The sequence below is a fragment of the Tenrec ecaudatus genome, chromosome 18, assembly GCF_050624435.1.
Source record: "Tenrec ecaudatus isolate mTenEca1 chromosome 18, mTenEca1.hap1, whole genome shotgun sequence".
NCBI classification, from domain to species: domain Eukaryota; kingdom Metazoa; phylum Chordata; class Mammalia; order Afrosoricida; family Tenrecidae; genus Tenrec; species Tenrec ecaudatus.
Window position 1 is genome coordinate 29,849,035 of NC_134547.1, and position 23,701 is coordinate 29,872,735.

Genomic DNA, 23,701 nt, shown 5'->3' on the forward strand with positions numbered 1-23,701 from the left:
GATCACTGCAGTTGGTTCCCCCTTTCTCCCTTCTCCCCCACCACCGCCCTACCTTCTCCCTACCCTTCTGGTATTGCTATTCCCACTCCTGTTCCTGGATTCTGTTTGTCATGAGCCCCCCTAATCCCTTATCTATACCTGTGTACATGCTCCAGTCTAGTTTGAATTGAGCAGCAGCCCTGGGGGTCATGATAATTGGGGGTGAGGAAGCCTCCAGGAACCAGAGAAACAGTGTGTTTCATCAATACTTGACTGCACCCTGGTTTACTCATCCCTTCCCTGTGGCCCCTGTGGGGGGATTGTTCCGTTATCTAAAGAGGGGTTTTGGATCTCTGCTCCAACCCCCCCCATTTTCAACAGTATGCTTTTGTTTATTATGTGTCTTCTGATGCCTATTACCCAGTCCCAATGGTTCCTCATGATAGCACTGAGGATGTGCTTCTTCCATGTGGACGTGTTGCTTTTATGCTGAATGGCTGCTTGTTTCACTTCAAGCCTTTAAGACCTCAGATGCTATACCTTTAATAGCCAGGCACCATCCACCTTCTTCACATTTGCTTATACACCTGTTTGGTCTTCAGCAATTGTGTTGGGAGGGTGAACATCTCAGACTGCCGATTTGCTAGAACAAAGTGTTCTTGTATTAAAGAAGGGTATGAGCAGAGGCCCAAAGTCCATCTACTACACCTCAGTGTACTGCCATGTAAATATATGTACATAGGCCAATAGCTCCATTTTTGTGCATTAATATATTCACATATGCATACTGCTATGCTTATACCTCCATCCATTGCTTTGCTTCCTAGGTTCTTCCTGTTTCCTTTTACCTTCTTCTTGCCCCACCATCACTTTCCCCTCATTTGTGGCTCTTGGTACCTCCTCTTAGCTAGTTTGCTATTGCTCTGACATCCCCTCCCACCAATCCCTATCTCCTCCTTGTTGACTACAATACCCTAGTTGTTCCTAAGGCGCTGCCTGCTCACTACCCCTTTCCCCCACTGCCCTCACGCTAGGTCTCCCCAGGGCTGTTGATCCTGCTTTCTCCTCGGGCTTGCTTCCCATACTATCTTATAGAGGTAGGCACACCGACTATGACATAGCTCAAACTAATACTGATAAATGATTGAGAAAAAAAGAAAAGAAAAAGAGAATATAGAAAATTCCAGGTCTGTTCACTGGCCTTCTTGACTATCTAGGAGCTGCCCCTCCTGATCTGGAGTCCATTTTGGCGGGGGGGGGGGGGGTGGCTCCTCAGGGGCTTTGTAGCTTTGCTTTGCTCCAGTAGCTAGTCTGGTATGTTCCCTTCTTAGTTTGCCCCACTGTGAGGGGTACAGACTGCACTACCTCCCCACACTGTATGACCCCAGAATTATCCTGTCAGTCTGCTCCAGTAAGGGGACAACATGACACGAGCTAATGTTGGAAATCAGGCCTTTTTTTGGTCACATACTTATGCAATCTTTTCTGAACCTCTAAATCAGTGGTTCAAACTTCCCAATGCCATGACCCTTTACTACAGTTCCTCATGTTATGGTGACCCCCCCCAACCATAAAATTATTTTCGTTGCTACTTCATAACTGTAGCTAGTCATGAATTGGGCGACCCCTGTGAAAGAGTCGTTCGACTCCCAAGGGGATCGCAACCCACAGATTGAGAACCGCTGCTCTAAATAAAAAACTTGATTAACCGTCTGATCTGGTGGAACCACCTCCAAACGCACTATCTCCCTCACATAACAACAACAAAAGTACATCGTCTTGATCGCTGATTTCCCTTGACGAGCTTTGGGGCGAGGTGATGATGGCGTCTTCCACGGGTTTGACTGATGTTTGCTTTCGGGGTTGTAAGAACAGCACCATGTCTTGCCACCAGTCATGACCTTGGAGAAAAAGGTCCGGGTCACTTTGCAGCCGTTCTTTCAATGCATGGCACGTTACCACTTGATGCTTTTTCATGGTCAGTCAGAACCTGAGGCACACATTTTGCAGCGACCCTTCTCATTCCCAAATCTGCCGTTAAACTTCGAGCTCCATGCTGGTCCAGATAACTTCTCCATCTTTCAATGGTCCGTTGTTGGTCTTCGAGCACACGCACATGAATTTAATTGACATTTTTGTCCTTTAGGGAAGTTGACAGACACCCAGAACGTTTGTCATCAATCGACATTTCACCTTTTTTGAAATGAGAAAACCACTTGTACACTTCGAGTTTTTCCCATAGCGCTGTCCTTGTAAGCTGTGTTCAACATCACAACAGACTCTGAGGCATTTTTTCCAAGCAGGAAACAAAATTTCACAGCTACATGCTTTTCTCTTAAATCGGCCATCACACACACACATACACACACACACACAAATGAGGTTCAAGCGAAACTGCTTTCAGGAAAAAATTAACTGTGACCATCGAGAGCCTTCCCAGGCAACGCCCACTGGGTGCTAGATGCATGCCTTGTGGGAAAAATGCCCCTCATATACTGGTCTGCTTGTTGCGGACATTCGTCTGGGTTTCAGGTTCTGCTGCCTGGGTTTGTGTGCACATTGGTGAGTGGCACTATAAAGAATTTTAACCTTTTGAACAAAATTCTGAGAAACCGAACCTGCTACTTCCCATTGTGTCCAAGTGTTGCTGTGTGACCTCTTGTGTGTCCGTTCTCAGTGGACTCACCAAATCTTGCAAGGAACTTTCAAGGATGATAAGCAACAGTTCTTGGGTTATTTTGTGAAATTTGCAGGGGGACCCGGCAGTACTGGCCTTAGAACATGTTTTGTTGCTGCTGAGTAAGACAGCGAATGCCACCTCTGAAGATCAGGTTCCTGCAGGAGATGATGAGTTCCAAGGATTTGTGAGAAAGCCAGTGACCACCTTTGAGGCAGGCGTTCTTGGACAAAAACCAAGGGAGACCTCTGGTAATTTCCCAAGAGGTTGACTTTACTGAAGGAGCTTGAGGTTACGAAGCTATTTGTGTGTTTGTTTTGTGTTATGCTATGCTGCTGTGTTGAGGCGCCCTGCTGATGTAGTGGGTTATAAATTGGCCAGCTAATTAACTGTAAGGTCAGCAGTTTGAAACTACCAGCTGCTCCACGGGAGCAAGATGAGGCTTTCTACGCCTGTAGCATTACAGTCTTGGAAACCCACAGGGACTGTTCTCCTCTGTTCTAGAGGGTTGCTAAGCTACTGATGAATGTCATAAAAAAGAAAACCAGACACTGGATAAGCCTGCCATTGAAGCTGACTTCAGAGACCCAGTGAACGTGGACTCTCAACCTAGATGGTGACTACTTGGACAAGGGCAGTAGGTCACCAAACAAAGTGGAGGAGACCTCTTGTCTAAATGACTTCTGTTTTAATCTTGAGGGGAGCATTCAATCTGGATTTTCTTTTTTCTCTTCAAGAGGAGGCGCTGAGCCTCAGCTGCAAATTTCATTTAAAAAATGTTTGGAAAAAGAAAAAAAAATGTTTGGTTTTGGTTGGTATAGTAAGGCTTTAAAAATGAAAATTCACACAAAAGACAACTGTGAAAATATACTTTACTTCTGCATGGCATAATCAAATATTTCTTCTTCAAGGAATTCACTCTGATTTGGTTTAATGGCAAGAGGGTGCATGAGAATGAAATGATTTCAATATAACAAACAAGTAACACAATTAACTCATTTTGACAGAGGTTTTTGCGTTTATAACAACTTTGATTTAGAAATCTTCCTAATTAAGTACGATATTAAGGGAAAAATTAATTTTAAAAAGTGAAGTACTTCCCAGAGGCATAAGACAAGTCTTAATTCATGGCTATCAAGTAGATTCATAGCCGCCCTACAGGACAGAGCAGAAATGCCCTTTTGAGTTTCCAAGATTGTAACTCTTTATGAGTCGACTAATCTTTCTCCCAAGGAGCAGCTGATGGTTTCAAACTGGTGACTTTAGGGTTAGAGCAGGTCAATCCACTATACCATCAAGATGAAAAAAATCACCAGTGTTGGCTTTCTCTCCTCCACTCAGGACAAAGATGGCTTACCTAAAGAAATAAGAGGGCTGGAAATGGGTTTTTTATTCTCTTTCAAAATAGAAGGCCAATTAAAACACTAATGAATAAGGACAACTAATCCTATCTTTGGATGTGAGCAAGGATGTGAGACAGGAAGGGCAAGACAGAATATTTTGAAGATTTTTTTCCCAGCTAGGTGTAGTTATTTTAAGAACTCTTCAAATCTTAAATACAGATTTAGAAAAATGGATGAGATTTGCATGAAAACAGCATTTTTGAACAAATAAGTTCAGCAGTCATTAGGTTTTATAGTATGTAGGTCATTTTAGTATCTTTATGTAATTTACTGGTCTTAATGTAAGATAATGGTGGTCTGTATCTGGCGTTTTTTCTGCAGGTCACACTGAGGTGCCAGCATTTTCAAGACAGCTTTAGGAGTCACCCCCATGGCAGAAGACATCAAGAGCAAAATCAAGAACTACCGAACTTCCCCTTTTGACAGCCGCTGACAACTACCTAGGGTTCTACTGCTGGAGAAGGCAATGAGCCAGCGGTGGTATCAGTGTATGTACAAGTCACGCCGCCCCTTATCCTGGGTGTCCGTCCACCTGGAACAACTGCTGGGCAGAAGGCACAATTCCTGGGAAGGTCTGAATGGGCCTCCTACTTCTCTCCTGGGGTCCTGACTCATCACTTAGCTAATAATAACTCATTGGAAAAGTGTAAAAAACAAATAACTTGAATTAATGAATATTTAAAGTTTCATAAAGTGTTTTTTAGGGAAAGGATGTATACATATTCGGATCTGCTAATACGTTTGTTCATGTTTGCAGTGTACATGGTCGCATTGAGCGCTAGCACTGGTCCGTCGGTTTGCTGTACTGTGGTAGCTGGTGTTGTGCTGCTGGAAGCTGTACTGCTGGTGTTTCAAACAGCAGCAGGGCCACCCACGGTGAGTTACTGGTAATGGAGAAAGGCAGGGCTTGCTACTTCCCATCAGCTACAGCCCCAGCAAACCACAGGGGCAGCTCTACTCTGTCCTACAGGTTTGCTATGAGTTGGACTCAACTTGAAGGCAGTGAGTTTTTAAAAAAAATTTTTATAATGCAGTTGGAAATAAAGAAAGGGATCAGTAGTTGAAAAATATGGTCTTTTTAAAATAACATAACTGGTGATTATATTCATGACTTCATCAGATGGGGATACACAGGGAGCAAAGTGACTAGAGACACAACCGAGAAGCTCCGTGTCAGTCAGAATAAGGACAGGTGCCCAATGAGAAACAAACAGATCCCCAGCTGCTCCTACGCACTCAAGTTGTAAGTCATACAACTTTGAGTGTCTCCCATGTGAAGGATGCAATTTCAAGAATCGATTTAACACACCTAGCACTTTCGAAGACCAGACAAGTTGTGGGATGGCGTCAAGAATGTTATGCATGAATATACTGAAAGGTCATTGAAAAGACTAGAAAGACAAGACAAATATGGCTATCAGAAGAGACTCGGCAACTTTTTCTAGATTCCAGAAAAGCTAAAGGGACTAGAATAAAGCAGTAAAAAAGTAGAACAGAACATTTCCCAGAGCAGCTCTAGACAACAAATGTTTGAATTTCTCCTTAAATAGTTGGTAGTTTCTTCTTTTTACATGCACCAAAAGACACCACCTTATCTTCCAAACTCAAATTCATCACCAATGAGCTTATTTCAACACATAGCTACACTTTGGGTTTCTGAGGCTGAAAATCTGTATGAAAGCAGAAAGCCCTGTCTTTCTCTTGTGGAGCTGCTAATGCTTTCGAACTAGCGGCCCCAATGTGTAACCCACTATACCATCGTGACTCCTCCTGTTAAATATATAGCAAAGTGACAAATATCCTGTGGCCACATGTGCTTAAGGCCTCAGTTTTCTTAGGAGGTGTTTATGCATGCCGTGTACATGCTCTCGGGACCTGTGGGTATATCCAGAGAAGGAAATTTGGAAGCTTCAAAATAACTCAACACTTACATGGAAATAAGACCAATCAGTAACCCAAGTAGTCCTGCTAATTTTTCCCCTGGAATATCAACTTAGTATGTAAGAGAGACCGATTTAGAATAGCTCCTCCACACATATGTCCACCTCCCTTTCTGCCCCTAGGAATGAAGAAGTGGCAGCAAATACAAACACAAAGACCTTTGTTTTAGGAACTCGCTTTTACAGGCCGTTTGCACAAGTCCGTGTCTAGGAGCCCAAGGCTGCGTCAGAAGTTCGTGCCCGTGACCCAAGTGGCAGCATATCTCAGACTCAAAGTCTGCTTTGTTTCGGACTACCAGCTAGATGTTAACTCTGGAAAAAGGGGTCTTCATCTCAATCATTTAGGACCCCCCTCCAAACCCTGTCAAAGAGTCCCCCAAACACTAAAACGTTTTAGTCAGTGGTTCAATGGATCCTGGTTTTCTCTACAAAAGAATAGGATTTTTCAGAACTCTTGGTTCTAAAGTGAGCATTTAAGAGTGAAAAATCGAATTGTCAAAAGAACCCTGGAAAGTCTCTTCAACAGATCATAAAACATAGAACATCTGCTTTTATTTCTGCAAGGCTAGTCGTGCATCCAATATAGTCATTCAGCAATGACACAAATTGTTGCTTATTGGTTGGACAGCAGCCGGAGCACATGACCCACATTTGGGGAACATGTGAAAGTATTTTTTTGTCCGGATGATAGTTGCATTTGTCTAAGTCAACTGTGTGTACGAAGCCACTCCAATGGACACTCCCTTGGTATTTAAAACCAATAGAATTTTACCAATGTGTACAAGAGGCTCATTCCAGATCACCACAATCAAGTGACTATTGCGGTAAAGTGAATCACATTTTCTTTTGGCTTCTCAATGCATAAAGACACTAGGTTGCTATGAGTGTGCATTGTGAAAATTTCAAATATTCTGAAAATTACCGAAATACCAACTTTAAACAAGAAATGAGTACATGCTGCTGGAAAAATGCCATTTTTTTGGACACAAGGCTGCTACAAGCCTTCAATGGTTTAAATAATAATAGTAAAGACAGAAGCTGCAAAACACCATGAGAGGTGCCTGTATACACTAAACACTCCAGCAAAAACTACCGAATCTGCTAAAGGAGGCAGCAGGCAATGGAAAGAACACCCCACACCAACGATTCTGAAGACTTAGATTCCAATCCCAGCTCTCATACTGGTTACCCGGAGCCCCTGGGAAAGAAAGGTAACAAACTTCTAGGGGTTCTCGTGTTCTGATCTATAAAATAAGATAGATCTATAGAATGCCCTCCTTGCCCTATTAACTCTGGGATCCTCTGCAAGAGCTCATGAAGCAGCCTTACCTTATAATGAAAGGCTCCTTCACACTGCTTACACTGGTATATTCTCGTTTTGCAGTGGTTGATCATGTGGCTCTCTAAGTCTTTGCTGTCGCCCGCTATGTGCTCACAGATGGGACACTGGTAGGGCTGTCTCTGCCGGTGGACCCGCAAGTGCTGCTTAACGTAGCCTTTGTTACCACTTGCATAGTGACACAGGCGGCAGCGGTAGGGCCGCTCAGCATTGGGGATGTACTCCACCACGCTGCTTCCCGACAAGCTCATGGCGCTGTTGGGTTGGCACTGGGCATTGTCCTGCAACTCTTTCAAAATGTCGTCGTCTGAGGCATTCTGGTCTGTCCTTTCCCTCAGTTTCTCAATTACCGTTAGTAAGGACATGCTGATGCCTGTCTTGACTTGCCCATCTGACAGCTCCTGCCTATCTTCTGGGAGCTCTACCAACGTCGAGCTGCTTTGGTTAAAACTAGATAATCCATCTGAAGAGGTCTTAAGTGGCGACATCATTTTAGAATAGGCGGCCAAGGTGCTGTCTACTTGCCTCTGTCCAGTGTCGGGATCTAAAAGGTTGATGTTTCCATAGTGCCCGAGGTTGGCGCGGGAGAGTTCGGCAGCTCTTATAGGCATTGTGACCAGGGCTTCTGCAGCCAGCGAGTGCAGTCTTAGAGACTCAGAGTTGGTCCTCCTGCGGCCTGGAGGGGCATTCTCATCAGGAGCCAGACCTTTACTCATTAACTCACTGTCTTTCTCTGGAGTGCTCCAGCCGATGATCAGCCCCCCAATATCGAAAGTACATTTTTCCGCACGATAAACTTCACTCGGCCCTTCGGACCTCACCTGCGCTTTGCTGGGGCCCAGGGTGCTTCCCCCCTCCATTTCCGCATTCATGAGGAAGTGCTTCTGAGGCAGTGTTTCTTCGGCACTTGGCAGGCGCTCCACTATCACGTTGACGTGGCCTTTCTTATTTGGGCTACTGCTAATGATTTTTTGGGCTGATGAGAGCAGGCTCTCGGCTCGCAGGTTCTCCTGCACGTCAGAAATCACTTCCAGCATTTCCTCTTCACGAGGGTCAAGGGCACTGGACTGACTCAGGTGTACTGCCCTGCCTGCACTCTTCCTTAAAGGAGACAGAGAGGACAATGGCTCTGAGCTGCAAATCTGCACCTGGACCGATGGCCCGTTGTGGATACTGAGCTCATTGTCTCCGATAGCTATGACGACGGCGTCCACGCCACTGGGTGCAGCAGTCACTGAAGAATCCAATAGGCCTAGGGGTTCATTGTCATTTTCAAAGATCGGGTATGAGCAGTCTACCTCCCCGGCATGTTTCCAAGCATGCGTTTTCAACATTCTCTGCTGGCCGCAGGTATAGCTGCAGAACAAGCACCGGTACATGCCATACTGTTCATACGCATACCATTTCCTCCTACCCAGCTCTGTCATGGATGGCGTTTGGACCATCTGAGTTTGTGGACTACCCACGCTGACTGAGACCTCAGGAAAGGTTTCATTGCTTTTTCCGGCGATTTTCTGACACAAGGGGTTGGAGGGGCTGATGCACTGTTGGGCTGTGGATTGGGCGTACATGTTAGCATCGTTTTCATGATCGTTGACCACATGAGCTTCAAGCTCCTCTTGGCTTTTAGATGTAACATGGCACTCCGAGCACATCAATATCACTTCATTCTGCTGACCATGTTGTTTGATGTGTTCTTTCAGCACGGCAAAGGATGACGACAGAAACTTACAGAGGCTACACTGGTAAGACATTGCCTTCCCATCATTCTGGGGGAGAGAGGCAGGGATTGAATTGTTTTGCGCCACCTCAGGTCTTCTGACGTCGGCCGCAGGCGACTGGGCTGCTTTAGCGGGAATCTCACAGAGGTCCTGGGTTTCAGGAGAGCGCATTGCAGCACTTGGACGTGAGCGCTTTTTCCCAATTAAAAGACATTTCTGGGACTTTTCATGTTCCACTATCTTGCTTAACTTCTGGATAACATGGATTAGTGGGTCTGTTTTGGCTCTTCTTCGTTCATCAATTTCCAAAGCTGGGCTGATGACAGTTTCAGCAGTCAATATCGCTTCCTGTTCCCCAAGATCTGGCACCAACATGGTGACACTGTGACTTTCTTCCATATCTGAAAAAGGATAGTGGACAAGACAGAAGGTCTAGGTTATAGAGGACGAGTTGTTACTTCTGATACACGCTGACCCAATGCATGCAGAGGCCCCCACAGGGTTTTCCAGGCGGTCCCTACAAGCAGACCACCAGGCCTGTCTTCCTAGGCACGACTGAGTGGGCTTGAACTGTTGGCATTTTAGCCAGTAAAGGAGCGATGAACCATTTGCTCCACCCAGGGCTGCAATGGAAGTCACTTTCAAAACTCAAGTACACAAGTCAGGAAATCAAAACCAATCTTACTAACCAAGTTCATCTCAGTACCTTCTAGGCTGAGAGCTTCACATCAACCTACCTAACAAAGAGCTAAGTTATTTTGAATTTCTCTTTGTAATATTTTCTACCAAGACCTTTTCAACCTTCATTTATTTCTTGGAAATGACAGCAAATTTGCATAGTTTTGCCTTTGCGTCCCTATCCAGCTTGACTTAAGCAGTACTCCCTCCTTTTCACACAATCCCAAAAGGATGATTTCTACTTCCCGATTAAGTGAGCAACACAGCCGCTCTCAAAGGGCCCATTGCGCCATTCCTCTAGCTCATCAAAACATGGCGGATACCATTCTTGGGAAATTACTCTTTACAACAGACATGACTGACAGTTTTATTGCTAATAGTGTGTTTCTCTTCCTCCTCAAATCTTTGGAAGTGTGGAAATAGAGCCACATCATCTGCCGTAAAGGGCGCAGTGAGTTTTGGGAAGTATAATGGAAATGAAACTAAATAAAAGCAATGACTTAGTTCCCTTTTTCACTTCCCTTGATTTATCTTCCTAAAGATAAACCACAAACTATGCTGTGGTTTTTTTCCTAGAGGTTATATTAGTGGTCAACGATTACTCATTCATTTATATATATTCCACTCTTCCTGAAAGGGAAAATGCTGTCCCAAGCATGTTTCTCACCCGGTTACAAAGAGTCCCGGGGAGGGCGATTTGTACGTCTAATCCAGCACTATGGTCCAAGGAGGCATTGATCATGAAATACTCTTATAGCTTGCAGCCTAAGACGCAAGTGCGCTCTTTCCTGGCAATACTTCCCCTTCAAACATTTCCTTTGGCTTAAAGTGGGATTCATTTGTTGACTTGGATTACGTTTTTAAATTTAGGCTTTTTTCCACATTTTAGGTGCATTTTAGAATCTTACAACAGTCAAACAAATGCCAGCAGGAATTTAATGGTACTGCTGTGGACCAAAGCCCCTCGCTGTTCATCAACGGTAGTCCCAGGCTCTGGATTCTCACTGGAGGTCTTGGACTCAGCCAGGCCCTGCCAGCGCTCTAACTGCCATAGGCGCTGTGCGCCTACATCTAGTCTTAGCAGCGATCCTGGCGTCTCTTCTCTTTTTCCTGATCCTTCTCCAACACTAATTCTTTCTATCTACGTCTGTATAAGGCAAAAATGCAAACCTTTTATATTCTCCTTCTGTAGTACTTCTTACCCGCTTCTTAGGTCCCCACGGGACTAAAAGGGTATGCTGTCAGCTACTAAGTGAATGTTGGATGGCCCAAGCCCCAACAGGCCTACAGAAGGCCTGGCAATCCGTTTTGTAGCTTGTTGCTAGTTGCTGTCCACAGTGACTCTGGTGACAGAGGAGAACCGCCCGCCAACAAGGGTCTCCCAGGTTGTAATCACCAGGTCTTTCTCCTGCAGAGCTGCTGAAGGGGGGGGGGGGGCTTGAATCACTGAGCTTCTAGGAAGCAGTCAGGAGCTTAACTGCTAGGCCATCAGGGCTTGAGATAATCCTATGAAAACGAAATTCTACTTTGTATCAAAAAGGGTTTCCAGGAATCAGGATCAATTGGAAAGCGACTGGCTTCCCTGTCCCAATACTTCCTAACCGAGTGGGTGGTACTGTCACGTGGAAAGCGCCTGTCTACACTGGAACTCAGACTGTGGGCACAGCACAAATGTTTTTAATTACTAGGGAGACACTGAGTAGCCTTTTGACCCTGAAAAGGGGGACAGAAGGTCAAATCAGATGATCTGCTTCTTCCTACGAGCGGCCACTCCATAGTCTAGCCTGTGCCTGCCACAGTCATTACAATGACCAGTAAGACCCCTGCTCCCAACGACCCCTCTCCCCACCTCTCCCCACGGCCTTAAGCCACACTCTTCCTCAGACAACCTGAGGGCACTCTCTCAAAAGATGAACTCCTTAAGCCTTTCTTAAGGAGAGGGACCAGCTCATTCAAGACCACACCAGTGGAGAACCATTTTCTTTGCCTTGCAGGAGAAACCCTTTGTGTGACCTTCTTAGCCCCCGTTTTCAAGCCATGGGCAGCCGTGTCCCTTCCTCCTCCCTGTGACTAGGGATTTCTTCCCGTTTAGGCCATTCACTTCAGCCTTATGCGTCACTTATACTTAAAATTGCACGAGCTTAAGAAAGGAGCTCAGTAACAGGGATCTCTGCACAGTTAACTTCTTCACACGGCCTTGACACTCTGCTGTAGACCTCCTCTCTCTGGCTCTGGAATGTGAAGGCCACCTAGGCTGGGGAGGAAGGCGAGGGTGACAAGCAAATGTTTGTTCAACACACTCTGCACACCCACAGGGTTACAGAGGTGACTCATGTTACCCCTCTCCCACTTCCTGATGCAATCAGAGGGAGACAGAACAATGCAAATTGCTCCCCGTGGATATTTCAGCATAACCCCTAAAAAGAATGTAGAATGAAGAGGATGAATTCTTCTATCTCAAGAAACAGACTAACACAAAAGACTCTGACAAAACATTCAGAGCTTTAGAGCTGTGCCTGCTCAAGCATTAAGAGCTAATGGAAATTTGCAGCAGATGCTCCAATTTCCCCTGAACATTTATGTAAGTGTCTCATTTGAGAGGATGCATACATTTGGGGCTAAGTACAGAAATGGCAGCTGTAAAACATAATAGGGAAACACAAAATACATCAAGGAATACCTGAACAACCAGTTTGTGTCCACATGCAAAATCGAGACACAAGTTAAATCTCCAACCAAAGTCCCTTTTAAAAAGTGGGGAGGGAAGGGTTTCGATAAACAGCTCATAATCAAGTGTATGTCAAGTGGGTGTTACCTTAAGGCTAGTTCTTCAAAATGAGTCCCAAATCTTCGTTAGACCACCAATGTAAATATAACCTAAGGGATGGCATGCTGAATGAAGAAAAATGTATTTGAGTAATAAAAGATATAAAAATCAGGAGTACAAATACAATCCCAATGGCTAAACAAAGACGCCAACATGGATCATCATCTTCCTGCTCTCCTGCACCTCTGGGACATCTAGGTAGACACCAACTTTAAAGTACCAGCATGGAAGGAAAGTAGAGGACATGGCGAGGGAGAAAGGAAAAGGGCAAGGGTTAGCACTGACGTTAAGTCATGGTCCCTGACCTCAGCTCACTGCGCTCCTCTTCCTATTCGCCCAAGCAGCTACACTCTTTCTTAATCAAAACCCACCCTTTCAGTTGCTACATGCAAGACATCATACTAAGCACCCAAAGAAGATAAAACTCACAGTACTCACTGCTTAAAACTAAGCTGAATATGAGACAAAAAAAATTAGAAAAAGACTAAGTAAGTAATAGATCATAAATAAGACAGTAAGTCACACGGAGGACAGTCACCAGAACAACACTGAGAGACCAAACCCTAATACAGAATCACAAAGAGCTCTGTGTGGGTTGGTAGGAAACAGCCTCCTGAAGAGGTAGGATGTGAACTGAATGAGAGGTTTGACAGTGGCCAATTCCATATCAATTGACCTGTGATGCAAACATGTCCACAACGAAGCACTCAGAAGGCAAAGTTCTGAAAACTTCCTAGTTGGAACCAACCACTCCCTGCTCCTGGGAACTTCAGGCCATTGGGAGACACCAATGTCAAATGGTATATGACAGTACAAAAAAATTTTAAAAACATGTACAGTGGTCCCCAAAGAATGGGTATATCCCCCTAGTTCACTGTCTTTTCCACTCTGCTGTGTCCACAGACAGATTACATCATTAAGCTCCCATGGCTTCTGGTTGGGGTCTGTCAATGGGGAGCCAAGGCAGGAGATAAGAGAGGCAGCAGAAGGAATTCACAAGTCATTCTCCTAGCTCCCTCCATCAGGGTCACTTTGGTGTTTGGATGAGTCTCCTTCTCTAGCCCTCTCCCCCATATCATCCCAGAGTTTAATCACATCAAGCAGAATTGTACAATTGCTACCCTAATCAGGTTTCAAACATTCTTATTCTACATGGACTCCTAGACATCATCTCCCCTTCACCCCACCTTCCACCACTGGCCCCCTCCCTCTGAAACCTAAGTGCACTTGCTGTCTTTTGTCTGTGTCCCTTTAACAGAGGTCTCTTTTCTCTCCCTCTCCACAGGTACCTCCATGTTCCTGGTGCTGCTCGCTCTGGATTGCCACATTATCCTCAGCTGCGGGTCCCACACACAATTTCAATACCCTTACTTAGTACTGCTATCTTTATAATATACCTTCCTCGAACTATCCTAATTAGAAGGTGCTATTTGATTCCTTAGGATACTGTTGATTTCATGGGTTTAAAACTGGCAAAGAATGAAGTCCCCCAGGCATCCCAAAAATAGACTTTTGGGGCAGGGCTTGGCACTTTGTCAGACCTGATGGGAAAACATTCATAAAAGTCAGCAGAACTATTCATAGGCTTTTCTTCATGTCTGTCTATATAAGATAGGCAGGACAAACAATCCCAAGGAAAGACAATGGGACCGATGGTTCTGGGTGACATGGGAGCGGAGGGTGGGGGAAAGGATGGGGGGAGCCAACAAATCCAGGGACAAAGGAACAAGTGATTTAAAAATCGATGGTGAGGAGGGTGTAGGATGCCTGGTGGGGCTTGATCAAATACAAAGCAGCACGAGGAATTACTGAAAGCTGAATGAAGGTTGAACATGATAGTGGGACAAGAGGAAAGTAAAAGGAAATAGAGGAAAGAACTCGGAGGCAAAGGACATTTATAGAGGTCTAATTACAGGCATGTACATATGTGAATATATTTATATATAATGATAGGGACATATATCTATGTACATACATGTTAAATATTAAGATAGCAGACTGACATTGGGCCTCTATTCAAGTACTCTCTCAACACAAGAACACTTGGTTCTAATATCCTAGCATTCTGTGATGCTCACCTTCCTGACACGATCACTGAAAACAAAATGGGTGCATAAGCAAATGTGGTGAAGAAAGCGGATGGTGTCTGGCTATCAAAACATATAGCATCTAGGAAGCAACAAAGTCCACATGGAAGAAGCACACCAGCCTATGTGATCATGAGGAGTCAATGGGTTCAGGGATCAGGCATCAAAGACGCAGAACAATTTTATCGATGTGAATGAAGTGGGGGCAGAGTGGAGATCCAAAGCCCATCTATAGACAATTGGACATCCCCTATTAGAAGGGTCACAAGGAAAGGATGAGCCAGCCAAGGTACAGGGTAGCACCAACATAACATACATCATTCCTCTAGTTCTTTAATGCTTCCCCCCCCCCACTACCATGACCACAATTCTACCTTACAAATCCGGCTAGACCAGAGCATATACACTGGTACAGGTAAGAGCTCTCTACACACGGAACCCAGGACCGATAAACCCCTAAGGAACACTAACTACCATAAAGGTAGGGAGAAGTTGGGGGCAGAAATCACAGTGATGTATAATTCCCCTCTCCCCCGGGGGAAAAACAACAGAAATGTGGGTTAAGGGAGACAGTGGTTGGTGTAAGATATGAAAATAATATATTTTAAATTACCATGGGTTCATGAGGGAGGGAGGGGAAAAAATGAGCTGTTACCAAGGGCTCAAGTAGAAAGAAAATGTCTTGAAAAGGATGATGGCAACATATACACAAAGGTGTTTGACATAATGGATGTATGGACTGTTATAGAGCTGTAAGAGTCCCCAGAAATGATTTAAAAATAAACAAAAACTGACAAGAAAGGCAGCCTAGCAAAACTCGTATTTTTAGAAGAGAGAAAAAGCGTACTGCGTAGGGGTTACAGAAGAGATCGATATAGCCAAATTGAAGGTTCACTATGGGGAAAGAAAGCTAGAAAGGAATCAGGATTACTGGGAATTCCTTGTTTGGAATTCTTAAGATGTAAAACCAGTGTTTAGCCAAAATAAACAGTTAAAACAAGTAGGCAAACAAAGAAACAAACAAACAAAGTTGTCCCCTCAGCCAGAAGAGCTCTCCCACCTTCTCCATGGAGACTCTCAAACCGTTCCTCACAACAGCTTTCCATCCGCACAAGCTTATAATTAATGCCTTTCCTATGAAAAGCTAAGAGCCAAATATTTCAGCTGCCTTTACTTCCTTATAATTTACTGTTTGTTTTATTTGTCTAATTAGTTCTTTTCAGTTACAGTAGTGTGGTTACCATCAGTAAAATCCAATCGAACAATTCACGTGGGCTGGGGTGGGAATGGAGAAAAGGCTGTAATTTTCTGTGTACATGTAAAGGGCGTTAATGGCATAGAGAACTGTCGCTTTCAGGCTAAGCATTTGTTCTCTCTCACCTAGAAAGCACTGTGCTGGTAAAGTCTGGAGGGTCCCTGGTGGCTCAGTGGGCTGGGGTTTGAGCCCACCAGCTGCTCTGTGGGAGAAAGACAGGGCTGTCTTGTCTGCACCTGTACAGATTTAGTCTCTCAAAACCCCAGGCACAGTCCTACTCTGTCTTGTGGGGCCACTCTGCATCAGAATCAGCTTGAGAACGGTGGGCCATTAGTCTCACCAACTGCCCATTCTTCCAGGACACAATTTTAAGACAAAACACGGATTTTCTCCTCAGTCAAAAAACCCCACAACAAAACAGGACAAAGAAAACCTGAGCTTCCTCCCCTCAAGTGCCCTCAGTTAGGGGTGTGGCCTTGGTAAGCAAGTTACCATTTCTGTGGGGTTCAGATTTTGAGATATGAATGAGAACTGGATGAACTTTCAAATCCCTGCATTACAACTATTCATGAAAAACTACTTGGAAACAAACTTTAGTCCTGCTTATATATTATTTATAGATATACTTTTTGAATGTCAGCTCTAATTAATTTGAATAAAAATTGTCCTAGGTCAGTGTTAATCATGTGGTGTCCTAGTGGGCCCGCACAAAAGGGAGAAAGACCCTCTAAAAGATGCACTGACACAGTGACCACAACAATGGACCCAACATAACTGAGGATGTCGCAGGACCAAGGGATATTTTATTCTACTGCACAAAGGCCAGGATTGCAATGTGTAACAACAGCCGGAGCCCTGGTAGCGCAGTGGTTAAAGCACTCAGCTGCTAACCAAAAGATCAACTGTTTGAACCCACCAGCGGTACCACAAGAAAAAGTAGTAAAGTATTATTTCTGTAAAGATTTATATCCATAGAAACCTATAGGGGCATCCACTGCCCTATAGGGTTGCCGTGTGTCCGAAGTGACTCAATGGCAGCAGGCTTTTGGGTTTAGCTCAATGTAATTATTAACTGCCACAAAAGAAAAAGAAATGCATACAAATATCAAGTATGTTAACTTCATAGTCTAAATGTTCTTAGCTGGCACCTAGCCTGAGAATATTTTAATTTGGCAGCTGTGCTTAAGACATAAGGTGTAACTACAGTTAACCAATCTTCAGACTGATCTAACATTTACTGAGCACGTCAGTGTGCCAAGCATAGTGATGAGACTATGCGAAAGGATAACAGGGAGCCCAGGCCCTTGAGGTGCTTGCACTGCAGAGTACGCTTCGTACTCCTAGCATCTTTCTGCCAATTGGGACTATGTGTCTCTGCGATAGAAAGTAGCAATTGGTGCAAGTCTAAATGGAATTTAGGCCTGTTTGGTTTTAAACCCACGTTTTCTACATTACATCACGTTTTCCTGCATTTTTGTGAGAGCAAACTGTATAAAGCACTGGAACTGAAAACAGGAACCGCCCCTGCAGTTAGGTCCTATTAAAAATGTTAATATGCTAGAGTGTCACACCTCTTTGGGACAAGGTAGGTGTTAAGCAATTTTCAAATAAGGAAATACTCAGTGCGGTTAAGTGACTTACCAAAGGTTACATGGCTGCTAAGTGCCAAAGCCAGTGTCTTTCAAATCAATTCCTGCAATTAATACAGTCCCTTGGATCAATCTTCAAAATTCAGCTGTGACCAAGAATAAAAGTATATAGTATCAAACATTTCTTTCTTGTAATATTTTTGCAAAACAGTAATGATGTTTTGGGTGATGAACTCTTCCACTATCCTATGTCCAAAAGAAATTCAGAGAAATGTTCTAGCAACCTAATTATGTGAGAACCTAATTATGTGAGACAAATGTACATAACTCATCTGACCAGTAGACCGGAGTGAGGATTTCACCGAAATGATAAAGAAACCAAAATCTGCTCCAGACACTTTCCCCAATAATGGTGGGTTTTATATTTTCACTCTACATTTGTCTAATTGAGGCAAAACCGGTTTTACTGACATCCTTTGCTAATAAGAAACAGTAAGCTGGATATTGCCATTTTAATCTTCATGTCAATGGAGGGCAGTTCCAGAGCCGAGTAGGCAGGGGAATGACTGCGTGAATAAAAGCCTTAGTGAGGCAGTTTCCTGTACAGGGCCTTCAATTCCTTGCTGCCTTTTCTAGCATGGATTCAAAAGATCGAAGCGCGCTTACTCTTCTCACCTAAACTATCCCATTGATCACAGTTAAGTGAGAGTTCCCTGCCTAGGCAGGAAAGTGTGTCGTTAATCGAGTTGGTGGAGGTAAAGTAAGGACGGAGTCAGACTTTCTCTTTTAATCAACAGTCACCGGGCACTCAGGCAGAGAGCAAAGAAAGTATAAACGCCAGATGGTGATAAACGCGGCGAAGGGCTGATAAGAGCTATGCAGACTGCAAACACACAGCCTGCAGCAGGAACGGAAATGATCGCCTACAGGCTGGACTGGTGGCCTCCGCCTAAGGAATCATCCAGGCCAGGCCTTCCAAGCAAGCCGTTCCCTTCGGACGCCCCCCGGTCTTTCGGGAGGGAGCTTCCCCCCAAGGGCTCAGGATGCCTGGGGCCTCCGTCGGGCGAGGCTAACGGGTAGGTGTGCAAGTGCAGGCCGGCCTTTTCTCCGCTGCGCACTGGCTAAGGGCTGGGGGCCGTAATCACCGGAGGGAGCGAGCACAGCGGCCTAAGCGGGTCCCCGTCTGCGGAGCGGCAGCGCCAACGCTTCAGGCAGGCCTGCCCGCGGACCACGCTGATGACAGTCGGCAGGGTGCGGCGGGTCCCCACCCCCGCCCCCCCGCCGCAAGGCGGGTCTGGGGGCTTCAGCCCGGGGGCCCGGCGCCCCTGCGGTGGTCAGCCCGCGCGTGTGCGCCGGCGGCGGCGGCGGCGGGCGGGCGGAGGCCTGCAGGGAGCGCGCACATGGCCCGGGGCGGCGGGCGGCGGGGCGGCCCCGGGGCGCGGTACCTGCGGTCGGGCGGCGGCGGCCGCTCCGCGAGCCTCCTGCGGGCGCCCGGGAGCCCGGCCGTGCCCTCGCCCTCGTCCGCACCCACCTCTCTCCCGGTTCTTGCCCCTCGTTTGCCCGCGGTCCCCCGGCTCCTCCGGAGCGGCAAGATGGCGGCGCCCGCGACGGATCACGTGACCCGCGGGCAGGTCAGGTGGCCCAAGTGGCGGGCGGCGGGGGCGGGGCGATGTCCAGGCCCCGCCCACGGGCGCCAGCCGCGCTGGGGTTGGTGGGCGCGAGGCCGCCGGTCCCTCGCCCGGGCTCCTTCCAATGGCAGCCGAACGGGCGCGCTTCCGGAGTTGGTGGCCCGACTCTGACGGCTCGGGCGGTCCCCTGTCAGGGGTGACCTTTGCCCACAAGCCAGCGTGGCTTCGTTTTGTTGGAGCCGCCCCCTCTCTATCTAGATCTGCAGTGGCCTAGATTCAGCCCTGCACCCCCAAGGGGAGCAGTCACGGGCGCTGACCATCTCTGCAGCCCCACGCGTCTGAATGAAGGCAACTTCTTGAGCTTGGGGGATGCATTCTTGGGTCCTCCTGGGCTAAACTGTAGAGATACTAGCTTTGCTCCTCATTGGATTGCACTCACGCCCCATGAAGGAGGGCACTGGCCCGGGACATTTCTTGACTTGAGGGACTTGAGAGTTTTCAGGAAAGAATGAATTCTTTGGATATCTGCACAGACTTGTGCGCTTGACCCGGTAATACCACCTTAGTTCTCTTAGGGAAATAGATCGTTTGTCCTTGGCATTTGTCTCATGAAATACACACCAGGGTATAGACATACCTGTTTGGGTTCCCCAATGACAGGAGAATGCAAAGTGAGGGAGGCATTGCACCCAATGTGAATGCAGGCCAGTTTGGGTAGATATAATTGAAAGATAAATATACCTACAAAGCAGAGTGTGTGGGTCTGGACTTGGCTGGTGAGCCAGAGGCAGGAGAACGGGAATGAAGTGTAAGATTCCCATCCCAGTCAGGTGACACACTTCTGGAGAGTTTCAGGTATACTAGAAGCCCTTGCAGCCGACTGGCCTCTGGCTGATCAATGGGGAGCAGGAGGTACCAGGTTATTTGCACAGCTCTTTTCTCCCTTACAAATTCACTTAAAATATAGAGGTTGGAAAACAAAGCTAGAATGTTCTTATTTTACAGAATTCTTTGCCTGTTGGATCAGATAGATAAAGAAGCAAATAAATAGTTAATTTTTTTCCCCCACTGAAAGTAAGAGAACAAGCAGGAGTCCGCCATGGAAGGGTGGTGGTGTTGAATGTAGATTGAGTCAGTTCTGACTCATGGGAACGGTATGTGTAGCGGAATGAAGCATTGCTCCGTTCTGCACGCTCCTCACTGTCATTCCAACTTGAGTGCCTCATTGTTGCATCCATGTGTCAGTTCATAAAGAGCCTTGGTGACAGAGTGGTTATGCATTGGGTTGCTACAAGGTCAGCAGTTAGAAACTCACCAACTTCTCTCTGGGAGGGGGAAAGACAAGGATTTCTATCCCCCCTAAGAGGAAAATTCACAGGGGCACTTCTACCTTGTCCAAGAGGGTCATCAGGAGTCACATTCAAGTTGGTGGCAGGGAGTTTCGGTTTTATTTTGTCAATCCATATTATTCCTCTCTCTCTTACACCCTAAATTTTACCAAGCATGATGCCCTTCTCCAAAGACTCGTCCTACCTGATGACATACCCAAAGTACATGAGATAAAGTCTTGCCATCTTTGCTTCTAAGGAGCTCTCTCATTGTCCTTCTTCCACGATACATTTGCTCATTCTTCCAGCAGTCTGTGGTGTATTCAGTAGTCTTTGTCAACCCTTAATTTAAAGACATCAGTTCTTTGGTCTCCCTTATTCATTGCCCAGCTTTTACATGCATATGAGGCAATGGAAAATACCAGGACGTGGGTCAGGTGTACCTCAGTCTTCAATGTGATGTTTTTACTCTTTTGCAGCAGGTTTACCCAGTACAATATGCCATTTGATTTCTTGACTGTGACTACTATGTGCCTTGACTGGAGGTCGAAGTAAAATGAAATCCTTGACACCATTAGACATATGCGTGCTAGAAATTGAAATCTAGATTTTTATTGAAGGAATCGAGTCATTTCAAAATAGGAAGATATTGCAGACATTCATGCAAGATGTGCAATGCTGCAAATTGCAGGGGTCAGATATCAAAGGATGTGTGCTCTTGGGCACTTAAAAGACGGAGGAAGCCAAACGTTGACAAAAGAATTAAATAATAATTTTAAAAGAATTAAATGGTTTCTTCAGAAAAGTAAAAAAGAAAACGTTAATTAAGTTCAAAGTGAATTGTTAAATTTTAGATCTGACATCAGTCATGCTAGTACAGTGAAACCTATTTGTTTACTGGCTCCAGTCTCAAACTTTCCACTACTCAAACAGTAAAGTTCAACAATACCTGCTTGGTGTTTGTACCTTTGCTCCGCAGTTGAACTGAAAGTCCCAGTTGAAAAGTGCTGAGGGCACAAAGGGGTGATGCTCCCGTCTAAGCGCCTTGCTGGCTTCGACAATATGCACTGCTTGGGTCAGCGCATTAGCATTTGTCATCATGCTTTTTTGTGTGCTTTATTTGCCTAAAATTACGTAATCATGGCTCCAAAGAAAGTTAGTGGTATCAGCAGAAAAGCTAAGAGGAAAACGGTGAGAACCACAGTAGAGATAAAGAAAGAAATCAGTGCAAAATTTGAATCAGGTTGCTGCTTGTTGATTTGATAGGTTGAATAAACATGGACAAATTGACACTTTCAACATAAAAATAGAATTTAAGAAGTAAGTAAAGCGACTAATGTAACCAAAATGTTAACCAGGAAACAAAGAAGCAGACCATCGAAATGTTGAAAAGTTACTGTTAATTTGGATAAATTAGAAACAACTCACTGGCCATAGCTTTTCTGAGACAGTGATATGGGAGAAGGCTAAAGACCTCATGAGTTTATGCTCCTTTTCAGCCTCAGAATCAATTATTTGGTTTTCCATATTTCTTATGGGAAAATGTGTTCAGTTCTCGAACTTTCTATTGTTGGAACACAAATTGAGTTCGACAACTGATGTTTTTTGGTTTTCCCAAAGCTATGCTACTGCACAGTTGCCATGTGACTTCGGTATTTAAAATCCACTGTGAGGACTTTTGTTTCTCTGTGTTGAAGTGTCAGCCATACTGAAGGTTTGCAGTCTTTGATCTTCATCAGTGAGGCTTCTCAGTTTGCTTCATTTTCATACGGAAAGACCGGGTCATCTGCATGTGACAGGTTTTTAATCCCTCTAATCCTGATGCCACAATCTTCTGTAGATAATCCAGCTGCTCAGATGACTTGCTCAGCATGCAGATTGGATAAGTATGCTGAAGGGACATAACCCGACACATAGCTTTCCTGATTGTACATCTTCTACACTGTCCCATTTTTCAGTTTCAAATGACTGCTTCTTTGTATATGTATAGGTTTCGCATGAGCACAATGAAATGTTCTGGAGTTCTCATTCTTTGCAATATTCTCTGCTTTCAGCCAAGAGCAAGCTGACATCAGTAATGATGTTTCTTGTTCTATGCCCGCTTCTGAATCTCGCTTGAATTTCTGAAGCTTGCTGTTGGCCCACTTCTGCAACCATTATCTTCAGAAAAAAATTACTTGCATGTTAAATGACTGATATTATATGATAATGTACACATTCTGTTGGATCATCCTTTTCTGGAATTGGCATGAATATGGCTCCCTCTCCAATTGCTTGGTTAAGTAACTGTCTTTAAATTTCTTGACATAGATCAGCGAGCGCCTGCAGGACCATATTAGTTGCTGAAACCTTTCAGGTAGTATTCTGGAATTCTGGAAGCCTTGATTTTTGCTATGCTTTCAGTGTAGCTTGGCCTTCTTCCTTCAATACCATAAACTCTTGATCATACGCTACCTCTTGAAATGGTTGAACACCGACCAATTCTTTTTTTCCAAACCATTTTATCAGGAGCTAATCCAGACATCATACCATTCCACAGTTCAATCATATCAATCAATATTGTACAACTGCTACCAAGATGAGTTTCAAAACATTTTCTTCCTTTTTGAACTCCTTGATATCAGCTTTCCCCACCCCCCTCCCCTACCATACTCCCCAGGAACACTTACTCTAGTCGTTGTCTAAGTTTATCTATCCTGGGTTTCATATACCAAAAAACATAGAAAGACAGATAACAAAGATTCAAGAAGGCTACCCACAATGACAAACTACAGCAGAGATAAACCCCGATGTGAAACAAGCAAACACAGAAAATATTAAAAAGCAGATCAAGCCCAACGTGTATTAGAGGGGAGATCAAGTGACAAAGTTTTAACTGCTCAAGTCAGATTTGTCATTTTAGTTTACTATAGTCATCTTTCCAATACTCTGTCTGGTAACCAGTTTATTCCCACCCCTGAATCATGGTGAGAGGGAAATCACTGGAGCCTCATTCCCTGTGTAGATCCTGCAAATGTATTTTGGGTTGACCAATTCTTTGGTACAGTGACTCTGTCTATTCCTCCCATTTTCTTTTGGTGTTTCCTGAGTCATTCAATATTTTGCTCATGGATTTCTTCAATATAACTTGAGTTTTGAATTTTTTTTTCTTTAGTTCTTCCAACTTGCAAACATATTCTTCTACTTTGGATTTCTAACTCCAGGTCTGTGCATATTATATTATTATGCTTTGTTTTCTCAAATTGTCTTT

At 44.9% G+C, this 23,701-nt stretch overlaps 1 protein-coding gene across 2 annotated transcripts in view; it reads right to left on the bottom strand.

The window, feature by feature from the left end:
• The window catches only part of ZNF507 (zinc finger protein 507), a 55,741-nt gene extending 36,615 nt beyond the window's left edge, over positions 1–19,126 (bottom strand). Inside the window, exons 1-3 of one of the 2 annotated variants that reach the window (XM_075537762.1) lie at positions 19,027–19,108; positions 17,548–17,641; positions 7,329–9,460 (exon numbers count right to left, since the gene is read on the bottom strand). In XM_075537762.1, the coding sequence (XP_075393877.1) occupies positions 7,329–9,458 (2,130 nt within the window). In that variant the 5' untranslated portion in view covers positions 9,459–9,460; positions 17,548–17,641; positions 19,027–19,108. Of the gene's footprint in view, positions 1–7,328; positions 9,461–17,547; positions 17,642–19,026 lie in introns of both variants that reach the window. The other variant, XM_075537761.1, reaches the window with a different exon arrangement.
• Between the last annotated feature and the right edge of the window lie 4,575 nt (positions 19,127–23,701).